Source organism: Triplophysa dalaica, chromosome 14 (assembly GCF_015846415.1).
Source record: "Triplophysa dalaica isolate WHDGS20190420 chromosome 14, ASM1584641v1, whole genome shotgun sequence".
NCBI lineage: Eukaryota > Metazoa > Chordata > Actinopteri > Cypriniformes > Nemacheilidae > Triplophysa > Triplophysa dalaica.
In genome coordinates this window covers 20,840,883-20,862,490 of record NC_079555.1, presented here as the reverse complement: position 1 = coordinate 20,862,490, position 21,608 = coordinate 20,840,883, and the positions used below count along the sequence as shown (strand labels likewise).

General features: G+C 41.6%; 1 protein-coding gene across 2 annotated transcripts; it reads left to right on the top strand.

Moving 5' to 3' along the window:
- Positions 1 to 2,213: 2,213 nt before the first annotated feature.
- Positions 2,214 to 14,449, top strand: uraha (urate (5-hydroxyiso-) hydrolase a). Of its 2 annotated transcripts, XM_056766161.1 has the most exons (5): positions 2,214 to 2,504; positions 2,686 to 2,766; positions 13,357 to 13,499; positions 13,642 to 13,777; positions 13,942 to 14,449. In XM_056766161.1, exons 1-5 carry the CDS (start codon positions 2,457 to 2,459, stop codon positions 14,029 to 14,031), a joined length of 498 nt encoding a protein of 165 aa, XP_056622139.1. In that variant the 5' UTR covers positions 2,214 to 2,456; the 3' UTR covers positions 14,032 to 14,449. The 2 variants fall into 2 exon arrangements, with proteins under 2 accessions (XP_056622139.1, XP_056622140.1); XM_056766162.1 differs by lacking the exon at positions 2,686 to 2,766.
- Positions 14,450 to 21,608: the final 7,159 nt, after the last annotated feature.

The window sequence follows — 21,608 nt, the reverse complement described above, 5'->3', positions numbered from 1 at the left end:
ATGTTATCCAAGATGTTTATGTATTTGTTTCTTTAGTCGAATAGAAATAAAGGTTTTTGATGAAAACATTCCAGGATTTTTCTCCTTATAGTGGACTTCAAATGACTCTAAACGTTCAAAGGTCAAAATTACAGTTTCAGTGCAGCTTCAAAGGGCTTTAAAGGAGCGATGAATTTAGGCATCAACTGTAACCTGTGCTCTTGTTATATAAGAGGGAATCATATTCAAGCAAACATCCTGTAAGTGTCAGAACTGAAAACGCCCTTGTTACTGAAATTACCACTGTTATTGACACCAGGCCCAGCGAACGGCAGGTCCTGGAAAACAACTATCTATGTTGTTGAACACCACCTTTGCAGAATACATTAACATATTGGATGACATGAGGGTGAGTAAATTATTATGAAAATAACAACTCCTTTAAGAAAACATGTAAACCAATTAAAACTCCATAATACATAAAGTAACTGTAATAAATATAGCGGTAAAACATGTCCCTTGTGTGACAGTGACACAACTGTATTTAGAAAACAGTGTAATACTCTTTTAAAAACGTGGCAGCTGGGATTTCCAACTTATTTAGAATGGGTAACTGTGACATGCAGGAGCGGGTAGAGAGGGAATGGCGCGAGGCCGGTGATGCGAGTGATAACGAGCATCAGCTGCGTGTCGCACCGGTCTCGCATCTCTAACGGAGGAGCTCAGAAAGTATAAAAGGAGGAGTGACAACAGTGAACGACGAGAGAGAAGCATGCCTGGATTTTATTTTCATGTTTTATTATGTTTGTGTGGCCGGCAGTCAACCGTGAGTGAGCTGTCTGCACTTTACTTTCGTTTGGTTGTTTGTTTATTTTAATAAAGATTGGATCCCCACAAACACCCATCCAGCAACCTCCATTCAGGGCCACTGCATGCAGCTATAACTTCAAACTGCAGTCATGTCATGTAATTTAGCATTAAATACCAAGTATTGTAATTTTAGCATTAATCTGACAAGCAGTCCGTCCTTAGTGCGAGGAATACAGACTATGGTTAAAGTTTGTACTTACATGAATCCTCATCAAGTCAAGTCGAGCATTATTGTCATTCCACTACATGTGGGTTGTCATGTAATGTATTACAATTCTAAGACCGTAATATTACAAGGTAAGGGATTACTTTTAAAAAGCATTAACAAGTAATCTGTAATGTATTACAATTTGGAAGTAACTTGCACAACACTGTGTGGAACTATATGCAATGTCTAAAAAAGTTTGTGCATGATCCTCGAGGGTATTATTACCTTGTCGAAGACGGGACAAATAATATGCTTGATACACAGTCTCGCTTTATCAGCAGGGAAAACAGGAGCGTGGATCCATCTACAGAACTTTTTTTTTATAAATCCCCAAAGTGAGTTAAATCCACAATTAAAAACAAGTAACATTGCAGTGTTACATAAGCAGACAAAAGAAGCAACAACAACAACAATGATCGACAAAGCACAACTGAACAAAGGGGCCTAATATACCGTATACAGGAGAAGAGAGGAACATGAAGTAAGACACACATGAAATCCGTTAAAATAACGCGACCCAACGCATTATAGGAAATGGAGTCCTAAAAACACAAGCAGAAACAAAGCACTATGGCGCCCTCAGGTGGCGAACAGTGGCGCCAGCAATAGGACGTGAAACTTTCCTGCACTTTCACCTTTTGTATAGAAGGTAGTGAAATCGAAAGACGTGACTAAAAGCACTTGCGTATGTGTTGATCTGTGTTGAGAGTCAAATCGATCTGCTTTAGTAGTATAATAATTTTTACTTGATATCAGAATATATTTGTAAGTGTTTGCCTATTACTGCAAAATTGTTGAACATTTCTATCTTAATTTTTGTATTGTGGTATTTTGTATTTAAAACAAGGTTTTAAAAAGTTTTGAAAATTGGACCTTAAAAATCAAGTGTGATCAAAGTATGTAAGCATTTGTAGTGTTTTTATGTGAGAGAAGAATTCATATAAGACAAAATATGTTATGGTAAACCATACATTCTGTGCCAATAAAAGTTGATCCACTTTTTAGAACACATAGACTGCTGTTGAGATCACTTTATGAACAGTGGCAAAAAATAGCTGTTTTGTGTAAAAAGTGTTAGGGTTTTATAAAACATGTACTTTGAACCAATGTTTTCAATAAAGGGTGAATTACCAACAGGTCAGTGACCAAAGTAAACCGTCAACGTTTAACTTTGATGGATGAGATAAGAAAGAAAAAAGATTATTTGTTTCAAGTTCCGATCAGAAATGAGGATCAGAATAAAATTGATATGTTTCACTGGCAAAAAAAATCATCACGGGACTCCACCGTTCATTAGCTGCTGTATACAGGAAAAGTTCTGTCTGAATTGTGATGTCTTTGCAGTCGACTGCTTCTGCTCATTCGTGTAGCTCTTCTGCATAATACAGAGACACTTTAGATGAACAGACTTCAACTCATCAAGGACCATATTTTATCAAGAGAAAGGGTAAGAGACAATTAATTCTTTGTCTAAACTAACTAATAATTTGACAGCCCCCAACTGTTTGTCGACATCTTTACCTGTATTGATTTAATACTAGCAAATAACCGATCACTCAGACCCAGAGCTTTAACTAATGAATTTTCACAACATGAAGCTGATTTAAAAAAAGCAAATGGTTTTACAGAATGCCAGTGAACCTTTATCAAACGGGCTATATGCTCGCGTTACTTCCGCGATTCACGGGAAGAACCCCAGACACTTTCAGGTAAGGGTGACTTAAAGCAGAGAGAAATGGGAAACTAAGAAAATAGTTCAATTTAGCAGATTATGTAAATTGTACAATAAGAATTGGCGTTTTACTGTTTTTGAATGTTATAACAACATGTAAACGTATGAAAGTATAATTTCAAATATGGTAGAAGAGCATGTCTACATACCACTGTGGTTTTTAAATAAAGTTGAAAAAGGGAAATCCCATCAAATGTCCTTTTTAAAAAGTGGTTAATCTTAGATGACTGATTACACAATGTTTTCGCTCTGTTTTGGTGTTAAAACTATTTCCAAACAAACACATTTTAGTTCTGTTGTATTTGTTTGCTAAAAACAAACAAAAGGTAAATTCCTTTACATAAATGTTAAGTATGCACTGTGAGAAATGATTGTAAAATCTTATTTTCTACGCAACATTTTATAAATAGACAGGTCTTGGTCTCATATGCTCAAGTCTTAGTCTTTGAAGTTCAAATTTTAATTTGTGATGATTTTGAAAAGTTTGATTAAAAAAACAAATAGCAATTGCAGAATTTGATCATGTTTATTATGTCCCCTTTATGCAATAGTTAATTACAGAATACGCTTGAGCTGAAACTAATAAAACCTGACAATTAATGCTATCCCTCAATGGTTTTGTAGATGGCTAGTCTGCCCAAGATCAACACAAACAATTTTTTTTGGTTATTTATAAAAATGATTGTCACATGACTGGTTACTTAATGAAACATAAAGGCAGTCGTTGCAAATAAATGCAGTTGCATAAATCAAACTAAATCTATTACAGTAATTACAGAGCAAATTGAAGTGGGAAAATAAGAAACCCAGACTTTATTATTATTCATTACAGCGAGGGGGTCTTTGTGCTGAACCTAAGACCTGTCGCACCTCCCACGGTGCCTGTGGTGGACTATATGTAACGGGTATTTAACCCGTCCTGTAGGGGAGAATTTATTAGTGCTGCCACGGAAGACTGAGTAACGAAAAGATCTTAGTCCCCGCTTTCAGTGCTTTTAGTCTCGTTACACACTAAATGTATGTATGTTGTTTTCTACTCTACTTGGATGTACAGACCAATGGGGTAGGCTTCAGCTTAAGTAATGTCACAGGCTTCCTGAAGTAAAAGTAAAATGTGTGAGGCATTCTAATACACCCCTCCCTCCACTGGCCTAATAAAGTAGCCGAGACGACCCTACTCCTTGACAGCCTAAAACAAAAACAAAACTACGATGAAGTAAGTATGCAAATGAAACAATATTTATTTTCCAGGTCTTTCCTTATGTACTGAACTCAAGTGTTAAATTCAGTGTTAATAATCACAAAATAAGACAAAGTAAAAGGTATGGTCTATTTGTTTTCTTTTACACTCACTTCAACTTAATCCTTCTCAATGTAAAGGCTCTAACCTTTTTACCTGTACAGAGATAAACGCAATGAAATAAGACTGAAATTATTTCAAAATAAAATAAGAAAAACACTTTTGTTAACACCACTTATGCTGAGTTTTCAGTTTTCAAATGGTCAACTTCAAATAATCAGGCAATCACAACAACATCAATATACACAATGAAATTTCACCTCTGGAAGAGCACTCACGTGTTATGTCCCTTTATGTGCTCACTCACTTCACTTTAGTTTCTGTGATTCAACTGAACTCTCACAGTTCAACGTTCCTCGAATCAAAAATATATAAAATAAAAAAATTAGGAATAGATTGAAAACCTCAGTTGAGTTGTCCTGACGTAGCGTGCGTTGAAATCATCTTGAAGTTTCGCAGCAATATCACTCAGTCAATGAAAATTTCCCAACAAAAATGAGTAAATCAACAGTGAGTCAAAAGAGAATGAATCAAACTGAGATGAATCAAAAATTAAATGAACCAACAGGGATGTATTAAACTGGTATACAGCACTTGAGATGTCGAACTGAGATGTCGTTGGATGGCAGGGTAACACAAAATAGTCTTAAACTCAAATTTTCCAAAAAATTATGTTCCGCTCCAACTGCAAGCTGAAATTCGTACCGCACGTGCGATGACACTCAAATGCGCCTGACTAGTCGTCTCGAAACACTAGTTGGTACGAGTGCTCCTCAATCAAGGTAGAAGTCCAAAACTTTAACCAAAATGTAAAAAAAATCTCTTCAATCATCTCGAATCAAACTAAACGTGTACTGTAAATGCACTCACAGTTCTCGTAGCCTTCACAAAGCATTACTGCGTCACTCCAGAAGTCGAAGGCAATGCGACTCACGGATCAAACTCACAAAAAAAACTACGAAACGCGGAACACAGCTTCCCAAAAGAAAAATATGCACTTAATGTCGTCCTTTATTCGACCAAGCCCCGATTAACTTTCACTTAAGTTACTTTATTCGGCGAGCTTCTCAATACAACACCCACTTTTTCTGTCAGTCTCTCTTCACCGCGCTCTTCTACCTCTCTTTTTTTACGCACCCACTTAACTCCCAAAACCAATCCGCCCGTCAAAATAAAAGTTTCCCCAAAGAATAAATTTTTTAGATAATATATATATTTACCTGTTACATATATATGGTAGGGGCATCCTCTTCCCTAATGTTGTGTTCAGACCAAACGCGAATGGCGCGAATTAATCCCGCTATTCGCGCGTAGTTGGACTCTTGAACATTTCGACTTAACTCGCTTCATTCGCTCGTCAAGTTCACTATACTGCAGACGCGAATTCGCGTCATGGGAGGGGCTTCTGCCAGGCGGCTCCAGTCTCGTATATACATTGCTCAAATTGTGTAAAGATCGTTTTTGACAACTTGCCCGATTGTCCGACCTCCTCACTCACTTTCTTCCAAGCATGATCCTTTTTATTTCTGTTTCGATAAAAGTAAGATGTATCGTACAGCTCCAGGTATCCACATACAGCAACGATCATTTTGTCCTAAATTTTTGTGTGGGATTTCTGCCTCCGCTACCATCATAATAACCTGACTGCTAGATCAAGCTCCTGATTGGTTAACGCGGCGCGAATTTTCGCCAAAGTTCCATTTTTTGAATTCTTATACAGTCATACAGGTTTGAAAAGTCAATAGGGAGGGTAAATGATTACAGAATTCTGACTATGCTAAAACCCCTCTCAATACCTAAATGCTAGTCTAGAGGTTAGCTCGGTTGATTTACAACTGCATGTTATGTCTTTGACTGGTTCGAGTCCTGCTTCGACCGCTTGCAGATTTTTGCATTGTTGGTCTTGTTATGTTTATCTGTGCCACAGGGATTGTTTATTTATATTTTAGCATTTAATTTGTGGTTAATATATAAAGAAAGTCAGGAATAAGAGCTCTTTTTCCACAACGAACTTACTTGTAAACTTCTAATCATTTACCCACCCTATTGACTTTTCAAACCTGTATGACTGTTTACTGGGTAAACCGTGTAAACACAAAAGATATTTGAAAGAAAGTTAGTAACAGAAAACCATTTGTCCACATTGACTTTTCTTCATACAATAGAAGTCAATCGGAACCATTGGTAAATGATGACAGAAATTTCCGGTTCCAAGCCTGGCGCACTTGCCCTGACCAGGGTAGAGTGCTCAGGGTTCGGATAGATCCGGTGAGCTCGGACCCCACTCCCTGCAGAACACGCCAATACGCATAACATGCATACCCAAGCTTTACCAATCTATCCCAATAACGGGATGTTAATAACGGCAATTAGCCACTTGGAAACCTAGGCATTAACAATTCAACCTGCAACTGGATTATGGACTTCCTGACGAACAGGCCTCAGCTTGTTAGGTTAGGCCACATCTGCTCCACCACCATCACCCTCAACACTGGTGTACCACAGGGCTGCGTACTGAGCCCCTTTCTATACTCCCTTTTCACACTCGACTGCAGACCTGTGAATGGATCTAACTCCTTCATCAAGTTCGCAGACGATACAACAGTGATTGGTCTCATCAGCAACAACGATGAGACTGCTTACAGGCAGGAAGTACGGCACCTGGCAACATGGTGCTCTAACAACAACCTGCTCCTTAACACCTCCAAGACAAAGGAGATCATAGTGGACTTCAGGAAGGCGAAAGGAGGCACACACGACCCCATCCACATTAACGGGATGGCTGTTGAACGTGTTTCCAGTTTTAAGTTCCTGGGGACCCATATTTCGGAGGACCTGTCCTGGACCACCAACACCTCATGCCTGGTCAAGAAGGCTCACCAGCGTCTCTTCTTTCTGAGGACACTGAAGAAGAACCAACTGTCTTCAACTATCCTGGTGAACTTCTATCGCTGTACGATAGAGAGCATCCTGACCAACTGTGTCACAGTCTGGTACGGGAACTGTTCTGTTGCTGAGCGCAAGGCACTGCAGCGGGTGGTGAAAACAGCCCAGCGCATCACAGGGACTACACTCTCTTCCATTGAGGACATGCAAAAGAAACGCTGTCTGCGTCGAGCTCGCAGCATTCTCAAGGACTCCTCTCACCCCGCTCATAGACTGTTTACTCTCCTGCCTTCCGGCAGGCGCTTCAGGTGCCTCCGGACAAGAACCGGCAGACTAGGAAACAGCTTTTTTTCCCAGAGCTGTTTCATTATTGAACTCTGCTCCCCGCTGATTCCACTACCCCTCATAACTTTAACTTTAATGCTGCTATTACATTGTTTACATTGCACTACAGGGCTGCCATTCATGACTGAACTGTACACACCAGTACTTCATGTATCTGCTCTTTCGGACTGTTTTTACACATAGCATCATTTGCACTCTATACTGCTCACTTGCACACCAGGAATATTACACTGAATGCTCATTTGCACTAATGGACTACTCTCATAACTAGATTACCTCATCTAGTGCACTGTAACTTTCATAACTGCATTACCTCATCTACTGCACTGTAACTTTCATAACTGCATTACCTCATTTACTGCACTGTAACTTCAATAACTGCACCAACTTCTCTACTGCACTGTAACTCATCTATTGCATAACTGCATCTATTGCATAACTAACTGCATCTACTCATCTATTGCACTATAACTTCAATAACTGCATTAACTCATCTACTGCACTGTGACCTTATTAACCGCATTAACGCATCTACTGCACTGTAACTTCAATAACTGCACTAACTCATCTACTGCACTGTAAATGTATAACTGCAACTTCTCATGTATTGCACTATAACTTCAATAACTCATGTACTGCACTGTACCTTTAATAACCGCACCAACTCATCTACTGCACTGTAACTTTAATAGCTGATGTCTGTAACTAATGCACACTCAAGTCACTTGCACTATTGTATAGTCTATATTGATATCTGTTCATAACCACCTGTACATTAATGTTCACAGTATATAGCCTTCTGTTTATATTGTTCATAGTACATACCGACTGTCACATTTTCATAGTACATGGCCATTGTATAGTATTTTCCTAATATTGTATTCTGTATTTATTCACACTGTATATCCTGCACTTGCTAATTGCACTTCTGGTTAGACCTAAACTACATTTCGTTACACTGTACTTGTATATGTGTAATGACAATAAAGTTGAATCTAATCTAATCTAATCTAATCTTATCTGTTAGGGCGATCACACCCCGATTCGCTCTTCTGAACGTTCCCCAACCGGCGATGGCATTCCGTCCGGATCCTCAAGCACACACTCGGAAACGATGTGTGACATAGATGAGATGTCGCTCCACTCACGGACCGTTACAGTGAAACCAGCTCCGGCTCCCTTACTTCCCTCGATGGTGGGGGAAACAAGGACTACGTCGAGATCCCCCAGGTGGAACGTCCGCCTGCGGTGCAACAGTGCCGCAGACGGCTACCACCTTGGGAGAATCGGCCACACCTACCGTCCAAAGCGCATAAGACTTCGGCATCATTGGTGTCGAAAGCTTGCGATGCCGCGGGCCAGGCTGTCTCCTCTCTACGCCATGGCCACCCTTCAGGTCCGCCAGGCCAAGGTGTTGAGAGAGCTCCACAAGGGTAAGGCTAACCCGGGTATAATGCAGGATCTCCGTGCTACCACTGACGGCGTTCTATGTGCGACCAAGGTGGCAGCACGGGCCCTGGGTCGGACGATGTCCACGGTAGTGGTCCAGGAGAGACACCCCTGGCTGAACCTTGCGCAGATGAATGACACAGAGAAAGTCCGCTTTCTTGGTGCATCCGTCTCGCAGGGTGGGTTGTTGGCAACACCGCCGAAGGCTGCCCTCATCAGTTTTTGACAGTGAAGCAGACAGTGGCAATTAGCCACATTTTTTTCACGCCGCGACTCTGCCGCCTAGAGGCCTCCGAGATCCCGCGTGACATCTGCTTCCCGGCAACCCAGGACCCCTTCGACATCGGCTCCGGTTCCTGTGCCCCCACTGGCGGCACCCCGAAAGCAGAGGTTGATGGGGAAACCTCCACCCCGTCAACAACCTTCTCGAAAGAAGGGACACTGACAGGAAGACCCCAGGGAGAACAACATCGGGCCCGACCTTCCCCTGTCTCGTGGAAGCAGCCCTTTCTCCCCTTCGGGACAAAAGGTGTGCGTGTACTAAACTATCTTGATGACTGGCTTATCTTGGCACACTCGCGAGATCTGTTGTGTACACAGAGGGACCTGGTGCTCCGGCATCTAGATCGACTGGGATTTCAGGTAAACCGAGAAAAGAGCAAACTCTCCCCAGGGCAGAGCATCCTCTTTCTCGGTATGGAACTAAACTCTGCCACCATGACGGCGCAGCTGTCCGCAGCACGCGCCCAGTCAGTGTTGAACTGCCTGGAACACTTCAGGCAGTCGGCGGTCCCCCTGAAACAATTTCAGAGGCTCCTGGGACACATGGCGTTCTCTGCGGGGGTAATACCCCTCGGATTGATGCACATTAGACTGCTTCAACCCTGGCTACAGAGTCGAGTTCCAAGGACAGCGTGGCACACCGGCAGCAGGCGCATGGTGATGACGCCCTTCTGCCGACGCACCCTAACCCCTTGGTCTTCCATGACCTTACTCCGGGCGGGGTTCCCCTAGGGCAGGTTACGAGGCACGTCGTGGTGACGACGGACACCTCGCTGCAGGGGTGCGGCGCAGTGTGCAACGGGTTCACAGTAGCGGGGCGCTGGACGGGCCCCTGTCTGTGCTGGCATGTCAATTGCCTAGAGTTGTGGGCTGTGCTGCTTGCGCTAAGAAGGCTACGGCCTCTAGTGCAGGGCCAGCACGTGCTGGTCCGCCTGGACAGCATGACAGCTGTAGCGTACATCGCCAGGGTGGCGTACGCTCACGGCAGCTAACACGACTTGCCTGACGCCTCCTCCTGCGGAGTCAGTAGGTGATCCGCTCCCTGCGGGCCACACACATCCCAGGCGAACTGAACCAGACAGCCGTCGAGCTCTCTCGTCAGTATACGCCTTGCGTAGAGTGGCGACTCCACCCCTGGTCCAGCTCATTTGGGTACTGTTTTGACAAGCGCAGATAGACCTCTTTGCCTCCGGCGACACCACCCATTGTCCTTTTTGGTACTCCCTAAACGAGGCCCCCCTCGGCACGGAAGCACACCTTTCCCCCCCGAGGAGTCTTTTTGCACAGACACTGTGCAAGGTCAGGGAAGAGGAGCACCAAGTTTTATTGGTTACACCGCACTGGTCTAACCACACTTTGCTTCAGAGTTGATGCTCTGGACAGCGACTCCCCCTGAACCATTCCCCTGACAGAGGACCTGCTCTCAGGGGAAGGACACGTTCTGGCATCCCAGATCAGACCTCTGGAATACCCATGTCTGGTCTCTAGACGGGACGAGAAGATCCTGAGATGGCTACAACCCCTCTACGGCAGAGACCATCACCCAGGCTAGGGCCCCATCTACTAGGCGGTTACACGCCTCTAGACGGCGCCTCTTCTCGTCCTGGTGTCTCTCTCAACGAGAAAGACCCACTGAGGTGCTTGATCAGGATTGTGTTGTCCTTCTTACGAGACTGGAGACTAACATCTCCGCTCCACACTGACAACATATGTAGTCGCTATCGCCACTCATCACGACTCAGTTAATGGAAAGTTTCTAGGGCAGCACGACCTGGTCACCAGGTTCCTAAGGGGCGCAAAAGGGGGGAATCCGCCTCATCTCCGCCCCATACCCTCTTGGGACCCTAACCTGTGTCCAAGAGCCCCTCGGAGGTTTCGATCTTCCACACCTGAGTAAGACGACCCCCCTGTTGGCGCTCGCTTCCTTCAAGAGGGTAAGGGACCTCCAAGCATTCTCTGTGTCCAAGGATTGCCTTGAATTCGGCCCTGGTAACTCTCATGTTATCCTGAGACCCAGGCCCGGATACGTGCCCAAAGTTCCCACTACTCCCTTTCGGGACCAAGTGGTGAACTTGGTCGTGGACGCCGTTACGACGGCATTCCGATCTCAGAATCTCCCATGCCCACTGAGGGCTCACTCCACACGGGGTATAGCCACCTCCTGGGCACTGGCCAGATACGCCTCTCTAGCAGACATCTGTAGAGCTGCGGGTTCGCAAACACCTTTGCAAGGGTAAACAACCTTTGCGTTAACCCGGTGTCATTCCACGTCCTGCGTGGGGACATGTAGGACTGGCATCCGGGGGGGCATATGCCTGCAAAAGCACCTTCCCACCCTCCAAGAGGTTGGGTCAGTGTGCTATCTACCTTTTCTTCTTACCCAAACACATGGTTAAGAAACTGATACCTCACCAACCTTCCTTCTTACCCAGACACTGGTTAAGGACAGGCATTCCATCCATCACTAAGCAAGCACCCCCCGGGGGTTGGCTGGGCAGAGCAGCCTTCCCCCTTAGACCGGGATACCTACCATATGAACTATCACAGATAGCTCTAGCCGGACCTAGTGCTATCAGACGCAGTAACACCCCCCCGGTGGGCTGTTCCATCTGATATATCCTCATGGCAACGGTTCCCACACATGGTAACCCATGAGCTTCCCCAGGTGGGCCTCCACATCGTGGTTAACTACCCAGTCCGCACGTTCCATGCGTTCTCCTCCAAGGACGAGACCAGACCCGCGGGTAGGAGGTGGACTCTGCAGGGCTTCTCTGATTAAGAGTTGCGCTCACCCGGTGTAAACCCTAGGCCGGGCGGCCTCTCGCCAGTAGAGAGCTAAGGCCTCCGTCCGTGAAAGGTTACCGGTCAAGGCTGTACCCTTTCTTTCTTCAAGAAAGCTCTGGGACCCCCCGACCACCACACTGGAAGGTTACAGTTTTGCGAAAGCTTCGAGCTGACACGCCCAGGCCTGTCACCTTCGCTTCGTTAGAGATTGTAATGTGATACTGCGTTGTGGCGTTTTCCATAGGTAACCCCATCTGTCGAGAGACCGACAGAAAGGGAACGTCTTGGTTACGTATGTAACCTCAGTTCCCTGATGGAGGGAATGAGACGTTGTGTCCCTTATGCCACAAACACGTATCGTATTCTGCTGCAGTCATGAGCTCTCAGGCTCTTCAGAACAAGAGGTAAATGAATAATGCACGCCGGCTACCTTTTATATCGGACATCCGGGGGCGGAGACAGGCATGCAAATTTCATTCGGCAAATTTCATTGGCCTTTTCTTTAGTAGTCAGAGTTGATTGGTTCTCAAGGGCGAACCCCATCTGTCATTCTCGACACAACGTCTCGTTCCCTCCATCAGGGAACTGAGGTTACATACGTAACCAAGACGTTTACAGGCTATGTTGGATTTAAGGCCAACACCAACCAAACACTTTTATTTATTTATCATGAAAACGCTTGAAACATTGTCAGCATTTGAGACCCGTGATCGCCAACCGGACAGAAGGTCATGGCGATCGCGGGTCTCAAATGCTGACAACTACGGTCATATATCATTAAACACCAATAGTTGGCTATACAAACTATACGCAAAGCCTTGACATCACATCACTAGTCCGTAAATTTGAGGAAAATCTATATTCTGTCTATCATCTGTTTTTTTTAAACCAAGAAACCTTAAGCTGTGGCAAGCCTGCAGTCAAAGAGGGAAAGTGACTGAGTCAGTGCTAAAGCAAGCGATATTATGAACAGGGACAGCCGGACAGAACTGGCTCGAGGGGGTCTGAAAGGTTGGACGGGACTCGCTCTGAGAACACTAGATAGCTGGATGGGACCGGCTCAAGGGGGTCTAGAAGGCCAGACGAGACCGGTTCCTGGGAAGGAGATCTTATGCAAAGATCTGACATGCATAATTATAGGAAAACAATTATTAAATCCTCTGTTGTTTAAATTGAAAAGCACTTTTTGATAGTTTTTGTTGGTTAGATGTTTTCAAAACCCAGTGACAAACATAAAAGGTGACTTACAATAATGATTAATGGCAAAACATTAAAATCATGAATTAAGGAGATTTCAAAGGACAGCATTGATGGATTGTTTTCTTTTTGCTTATTGTTTATAAAAGTTTATATCTATACATAAAATATCAAGTTAACATGAAATCTGGGACTGAACCACTAAATTATGTCTGTTCAACTCAAATGCATTAAGTGTTGGTTAATTGGAAAAGCTGAAAGTGTGTCCTTTTTATAATAGTACATGGTTTCTAATGAATTATAATAATATCAACTGTATCACAGAATATGGCCATGCCGGCTACGCAACCCAGCCCCCTCACCACTCACGTGCTAAATATAGCTAAAGGAGTTCCGGGAGCCAACATGACCATCAGCCTCTACCGTCTAGACCCTGTCTCATCTGTGTGGAATGAACTTACAACACGGTAAATGTAGAAGCAATGCGATGTACTTTCAAACACTTTCATTCTATAATTCACATTTTAATAGGATTGTATACAAATACACACATTTATAAAACCAATAACAAAATGCTGTGAAAATAATGACTTGATGTGTTCACTTTAGGTTAACTAATGATGATGGCCGTTGTCTATGCTTAATAACAAAGGAAACTTTCATTGCTGGTGTGTATAAAATGCATTTTGAGACTGAAAAGTACTGGAATGCCCTAGGAGAGATAAGCTTTTATCCATTCGTTGAGGTACATTAAAAACATAAAAAACATTATTTAATAATAAAATATTTTTTTATTTATATATAATTATTCATTTTTGCTGTAATTTTTTAAGCATGCCATGGGACACTACAAACTAATTCTTAACTTTTGTGTTGTATTGTAGCTGAATAATGCTTTTTTGTTTTCAGGTGGTTTTTACTGTCACTGATGCTTCGCAGAAGTACCATGTTCCTTTGCTTTTGAGTCGTTTCTCTTACAGCACATACAGAGGAAGCTAGAGATATTATTTTACTAACCTCAAATTACTTAATTTACTTTACAAAAGAAATCCTGTACATCATTTTTTTATTACTGCTACACAGATCCATTGGATAAGAATTTCTAAAAGAATAAACTCTTAAATGATCATATTATTTAAAACATACATATACAAAATATATAGATTTAATTGTAATTCAGATAGTTTGATTAAACGGAATCTAGATCCTGCACTGTAAAATTTTTCATTGTAAATTTGAAGTAATTAACTGGCAGCAGCTTCACCTTCAAGGAATTTATTATTATTTATTTACAAGTATTTACTGTGTAACAACCAGCCTAATCGGAGGCGTAGCAATGTTAAAAGATATGGTCAGATTATACTGTGAGAGATCTTGTTGTGTTAAAAGAATGGCATAAAACCATATTAGACAATAAGTGTGGTATTTGTTTTTACAATGCTCATATGAAACTTTAAAACAACAAAAAAACCAGGAAACTCAGCCCCTTAAAGTATAGTCCAATGCTCCATACCATAAAAAGTCCTTTAATCCTAGTGTGTTGTGAAAGTCACAAGTGTTAGTGTCCACCAGTGTATACAGTTGTGTTCAAAATTATTCAACCCCCAATGCTGTAAATGGTTTTAGGGAATTTAGTGTACATTTGTAATTGTATTCAGAATGAAATCCTACAAGGACTTCTTAAAGAACCATATGCAACTAAAATGACATCAATTAGTTTTGTAATACAGTAGTAAATGTTTCTTTTGTGAATTCTTCATTGACATAATTATTCAACCCCTTAAAGACTACCACTCTGAAGAACAGAGGTTCAATGAAGTGTTTTCAATCAGGTATTGAAAACACCTGTGGATATCAGGGAGCAGCAATAAAGCCTAATAAGCACCAATTAGGCAGCTTTATAATGACTGTGATACTCAGCTCCTTCTAGACATTTACTGGTGTGGTTACAAACATGGTGAGGTCAAGAGAATGGTCCAGGAAGACAAGAGAACATGTGATTACTCTTCACAGGAAGGCCAATCGCTATAAGAAGATTGCAAAGATGTTAAACATACCAAGAGACACCATAGGAAGCATCATTCGCAAATTCAAGGCAAAGGGCACTGTTGAAACGCTACCTGGTCGTGGCAGAAAGAAGATGCTGAATTCGACTGCTGTGCGCTACCTGAAGCGTAGAGTGGAGAAAAGTCCCCGTGTGGCTGCTGAGGAACTGAGAAAAGATTTGTCAGATGTGGGTACTGAAGTTTCTGCTCAGACAATACGGCGCACCCTGCGTAATGAAGGCCTCCATGCCAGAACTCCTAGGCGCACCCCCTTGCTGTCCCCAAAGAATAAGAAGAGTCGACTGCAGTATGCCAAAAGTAATGTGGACAAACCACAGAAGTTTTGGGATAGTGTTCTGTGGACTGATGAAACAAAATTAGAACTGTTTGGGCCCATGGATCAACGCTATGTTTGGAGGAGGAAGAACAAGGCCTAAGAAGAAAAGAACACCTTGCCTACTGTGAAGCATGGCGGGGGGTCAATCATGCTTTGGGGCTGTTTTGCTTCTGCAGGTACTGGGAAGCTTCAGCGTGTGCAAGGTACCATGAATTCTCTTCAGTACCAGGAGATATTGGATGACAATTTGATGCAGTCCGTCACAAACCTGAGGCTTGGAAGACGTTGGACCTTTCAACAGGACAATGATCCCAAGCATACCTCCAAGTCCACTAGAGCATGGTTGCAGATTAAAGGCTGGAACATTTTGAAGTGGCCATCGCAGTCACCAGACTTAAATCCGATTGAGAACCTCTGGTGGGACTTAAAGAAAGCAGTTGCAGTGCGCAAGCCTAAGAATGTGACTGAACTGGAGGCTTTTGCCCATGATGAATGGGCGAAGATACCCGTAGATCGCTGCAAGACACTTGTGTCAAGCTATGCTTCACGTTTAAAAGCTGTTATAACTGTAAAAGGATGTTGTACTAAGTACTAAGATTGAATGTCACTTGGGGGTTGAATAAAACTGATAATGATGTGAGCTCAGAAAAGACATTTGTGGTTATTTCATTATAAATGTTATGTTATATTTGTCTGACCTACACGTGCCTCTTTGATTTAATTGTAAGCAGGATGACTGAATGATCATAATCAATGTCAAACCGACCAAAACAATCAATTTCAGTGGGGGTTGAATAATTTTGAACACAACTGTATATAATCTAAGAGCAGGGAAATCCATAAATATGAACAGATGCCTGAAAAGGTGAGTCCACAAGATGATAACTCCACAATTCAGGTAAGTAGTTTTATGAGAAGCTTCCTTGACCATGCTGGTTTCAACATATATATACAATTCCTGCTTCCTATGAAAGGCCAACCTAGCACTTCTTGAAGACATACACACTAAAAAGTGGAATAAATATGCAGCAAAGTTCAAAGTAGGGAAGGAAGGAGGCGGGAACCGGCGAACATTTAAATAAAGTTTAATGAAAATTAAACAAACAATAACACAGAAGTAAAAGGTGAGGTGGCTTCCGGCTCCAAGAACATAATCACAAACATGTCTTGGCCCGGTCCTCTCTCGTCCGTTTATGCTCCCGACCTCCTCCGTGAGATATGCGGGACCGGTGTGAGCAGGGCTGATTCCTACTATCACTCATGCCCCGCCTCACGGCTCTCATCCCACCTTCCTCGTAACATACCCCCATCCCCCCTCACATGCCAGGGGGTATGCACCGAGTGTGGGGGGCTGCATGTAGGGGGAACCGAACCCAGATCCCTGGCATTCAGAGTGTGAGGTATTACTCACTGAGCTAGTCCCAAGGGTTTAAACACAATCATAGAAGAGTCAGAGAGTCAAGAGGCTTAAGTGATCAAAAATGTAAAACTTTACTTTGTAGACAAAAAGTTCAAAACAAACTTGGCAAGCCGTGCTTCCAATAAACAGAGTAACACAAAAGTAGACTTGAAGGTCTATAAACTTAAGAACACTTAACTTCAAAACTGCTCAACAGTGGGAAATAAGGCATAAACTGATCAAGACTGTACATAAAGGCAGAGAACAAACAGACTGGTCAGTGTGAGGTGTGTGCAGTTTTTTTGCTGGTTTGTCGTTCTATATTTCAGCAATTTTGACGCACCAACAACTCATGATTCAGTAATGCATTTGACAAGACGAGAGAAAGTGAGTAGAGAACCTTACTCCCTGCTGCCAAATGTTCATATTTTTCTTTTTTTTTAAAACATGCCAAGTGGGGGGTCATCAACCCTGACCGAGGTCTACCAATCAAACAGGGGACCTCCGTTGCCTACAATAGTTGTGTAAATAGAGTACACACTAAGAATTGCTGGGTTAGAAAATAACCCAACCTTAACCCAGCTGCTGGGTAACTATGGGACAGAACACGCGCTGGGTTATTTTGACCCAAAATGCTGGGTTGTTTGTTTGACCCAACTAGTGGGTCGGGTTAACTGTGTTTCTGGGTTAACATAACCTAAACATTGGGTTATATGTTGTCTCATTGCCTTGCTACTTTTATATTTACCAATAAAAATAAATAATCTCAAGGGAATGTAAAATTATTATAATTTTTCTGTAATACAATTACACAAAACAAATTAAATGTATTTCTTTACATTTATTGAATGGGTGCAATTATCATACATTTCATCCAAGACCTACAGACACATAAAAACAAGTTTTTGTAGATCAGTTTCTTTAAAAACACAAAACTGGGTGAATTAGGGACTGTAGATTTCTATTCTATATGTCAACATTGCAGCATTAGAACACTCAAAAATATATTATTGGCACATGAGAATCAGTCCAAACAGTGTGCCATTAAAACTAAGCAAAACAAAGACTCCAAACAACAGACACTACATGTGACAACTTAAAGCATGTTACAAGTGTCCAGAAAAAACTGTTGTCTTCAAAAACTTCCCTCATTAAGACTCATGTCCATCAATACGATAAACTGCATGCTGGCGAAATTCTTCCTAAGTAGGAAGAGACTGCTTAGTTAACATCAAGCAAATAAAAAGGACTTGAAACAGATCAACTGAGCAACAAGTCAGTTTCAATGGAATGTCCCGAAACAATGGCGAAGGTCTGTGATGTTGCTGCTGCCTCGTCCACAAGGCACAAAATGTGCAGATTACATCACTGGTCTCTGCATTTTGCAAGTATTCCAGCATGACAGTCCCCACCTGTTAAATATATGACAGTTAGTCTTAAAACATAACTAACATTTAAGTTAAAATGCATTTAATGAACAAACACAGAGGCCTTATAAAATGCTAATTTTAGAAGAATATTTCAAACTTCACTTTTAGTATTTTACTTCATTCACTACATTTATACTGTATATCATTTACTTCTGAGGATATACATATATCACACAGTGATGGCCAAAACTATTAGAACACTAGTATTTTTACCAGCTGGAAAATGGTATAAAAGTCAGTTATTTCTATCGTTTGCTGTCAGAAGGAAATTTCTGTTTAATTTTCCAAACATTATTTTTGTCATTAATTGTAATAATCAGTGAGATTAAGAGGCATAGCTTTGGGAAAAGCTATATACCTGAGGGAAAAAAAGCTCGAAAATGCAAAATTTTTAATTATTGCTAGTTGGTTGGATCCGGCACGTCGCAGACACTTGAAAAAAATATCCCCTTAGATTAAGTTTTGTATGAAATTATCTAATTCTGACTAAACATTACAACGCCATACAGTAGGCAAACAGTAACCAAACTATACCATGTATTTCTGACCTAAGGCTAGTTCATACATTTCCATGAGGATTTAACGTGAAGGATAAAAACCTTTTAAAGTAAAAATATGCACACGTACACACACATATATATAACATAAGTATAAAGCGATTGATAAGGCCTTTTTTTGTCAAAAAAATTAGCATGCTAAACTGCTAAATTACTTGACGTTAATCAATCACAGAATAAAACACTTCCTCCCCACAGCGACAGATCAAATACTGCATTAAACAGTAAAATCAGTGTGCTCTTACCACAAGTTATAAAAAATAATCATATTATCATATTAATTTACCTTATAAAATCAGCTTGCTGTGATGTGCGTTGCCGTCTGACAATGAGACGCGTGAAGGATCCAGAAGGTTCGATGAAGTGGTAAAATGAACAAACCGATTGGGTCAAAATAACCCAACCCTGCTGTTCAGTGGTGAAAGAACCCCTACAGTCCATTTGACCCAGCATGAGCAACCCAACTGTGTGTTTACAGTACATCAAACAACCCAAAAATATGACCCAGCACAATTAACCCAAAAATGTGTTTACAGAAATAGCCCAGCATTTTTTAGAGTGTAAAACTAACTATTTTATTATAATGTAACTTTAATGTATACACCAGCATTTGATCAATCAAGTATTTTTCAAAGAAAAGTATTGCACTAACACGTTTTGCTATACACATGTTGATTCCCTTTGTGTGTATTGGAACAGAACAAAAAAAAAGGAGGGAAAAAAGCTAATTTGACATAATGTCACACAAATCTCCAAAAATGGGCTGGACAAAATTATTGGCACCTTTTCAAAACTATGGATAAATAAGATTGTTTCAAGCATGTGATGCTCGGGGCAAGTGACATGTGTAGTCAATAAAAAATCACACCTGAAAGCAGACAAAATGGAGAGAAGCTGATTTAGTCATGGCATTGTGTGTCTGTGTGCGCCACACTACGCATGGACAGCAGAAAGAGGAAAAGAGAACTGTCTGAGGACTTGAGAACCAAAATTGTGGAAAAATATCAACAATCTCAAGGTTACAAGTCCATCTCCAGAGATCTAGATGTTCCTTTGTCCAATGTGCACAACATTATCAAGAAGTTTGCAACCCATGCCACAGTAGATAATCTCCCTGGACGTGGACGGAAGAGAAAAATTGATGAAAGGTTGCAACGCAGGATAGTCTGGATGGTGGATAAGCAGCCCCAAACAAGTTCCAAAGAAATTAAATCTGTCCTGCAGGCTCAAGGTGCATCAGTGTCAGCACGAACTATCCGTCGACATTTAACTGAAATGAAACGCTACAGCAGGAGACCCAGGAGGACCCCACTGCTGACACAGCGATATAAAAAAACAAGACTACAGTTTGCTAAAATGTACTTGAGTGAGGCCAAAATCCTTCTGGGAAAACGTCTTATGGACAGATGAGACCAAGATAGAGCTTTTTGGTAAAGCACATCCTTTTACTATTTACCGAAAACAGAATCAGGCCTACAAAGAAAAGAACACAGTACCTACAGTCAAATATGGTGGAGGTTCAAAGATGTTTTGGGGTTGTTTTACTGCCTCTAGCACTGGGTGCCTTGCCAGTGTGCAAGGCATCATGAAATCTGAGGATTACCAAAGGATTTTGGGTCGCAATGTAGGGCCCAGTGTCAGAAAGCTGGGTTTGCGTCCAAAATCGTGGGTCTTCCAGCAGGACAATGACCCCAAACATACTTCAAAAAGCACCCAGAAATGGATTGGCAACAAAGCGCTGGAGAGTTCTGAAGTGGCCAGCAATGAGTCCAGATCTAAATCCCACACTCTAAAAATGGCTGGGTTATTTTTTAACCCATACCGCTGGGTTGAGTCCGGTGGGTTGTTTTGCTGGGTTATTTTTCCACATGTTAAACACTTTTTGGGTAGTTTCAGTTTTCAAGGTGTTGGGTTAAACCCGCTGGGTTAATGTGCTGGGTTGTTTCTGCCCACCACTGGGTTATTTGAAGTCTCGCGCGCTTACCGCCCTGAAGACGTTGAGTGTACTACGCAACTTTCATTTTTAAAAAGAACAAAGAGGCAAAGTCACTGGTTGTAGCAATTTAAATGTACGTTTTTTACGTTATAAGGGAATATTTATTGAAATGGGCAGAATTTTTTACATTTTGCAAGGCAAAAGTGTCTTAACTAACATTAGTGATGTAATTTAGACGACCAGCAACTGTTACCTCAGATATAAATTGACTCGCATAGTCCTGTGAAGATGCACGACAATGCGAATAAATACAATTTTAGTTAACTCCACCACATGTAAGCTAAGTTATTCAATTCAATTCAAGTTTATTTATATAGCGCTTTTCACAATGTGTATTGTTTCAAAGCAGCTTTACAGGGGCAAACAGGAAAAACAGAAAAGTTAAAACACAGCACAGTGAAGTTATGAACTTCATTGAGAATTTAACAAAATTTGAGTCAAAACGGCTAGTTCGGTCAAGCATTCACGTTTCAGGAACGCCTCTCTCGGTGTCCACTCCCTCTGTTTTAAACCAAACATTTCAAGGTTTGTGCATATGATAAAGAAAGACGAGTATGATAGCCTGTATTTAATGAGTTGATTTGCTGCACGTGTGGATTCTTAATGTATTAAGTGGTGTAATTCATAATGTATTATACATAATTTATATGCATTTAGTTATTTTTATTAATTGACATCTGTTGCTACATATTGTGGAGAATGTTTATTAGTTATTTATTATGTAATTTATAATGCTTGTTAATGTTTGATATGAAACATTTTTATTTATTATAATTAAACTATTTTCTTTTAAAGCAAATCTAAAAATATTG

Bases quoted from the DNA above. Each gene is read 5' to 3' on its own strand.
- uraha (XM_056766161.1), top strand. From the start codon at position 2,457: ATGAACAGACTTCAACTCATCAAGGACCATATTTTATCAAGAGAAAGG. The intron at 2,767-13,356 runs GTAAGGGTGACT...ACTGTATCACAG, and splicing joins AGAACCCCAGACACTTTCAG to AATATGGCCATGCCGGCTAC. The intron at 13,500-13,641 runs GTAAATGTAGAA...TGTTCACTTTAG, and splicing joins TGGAATGAACTTACAACACG to GTTAACTAATGATGATGGCC.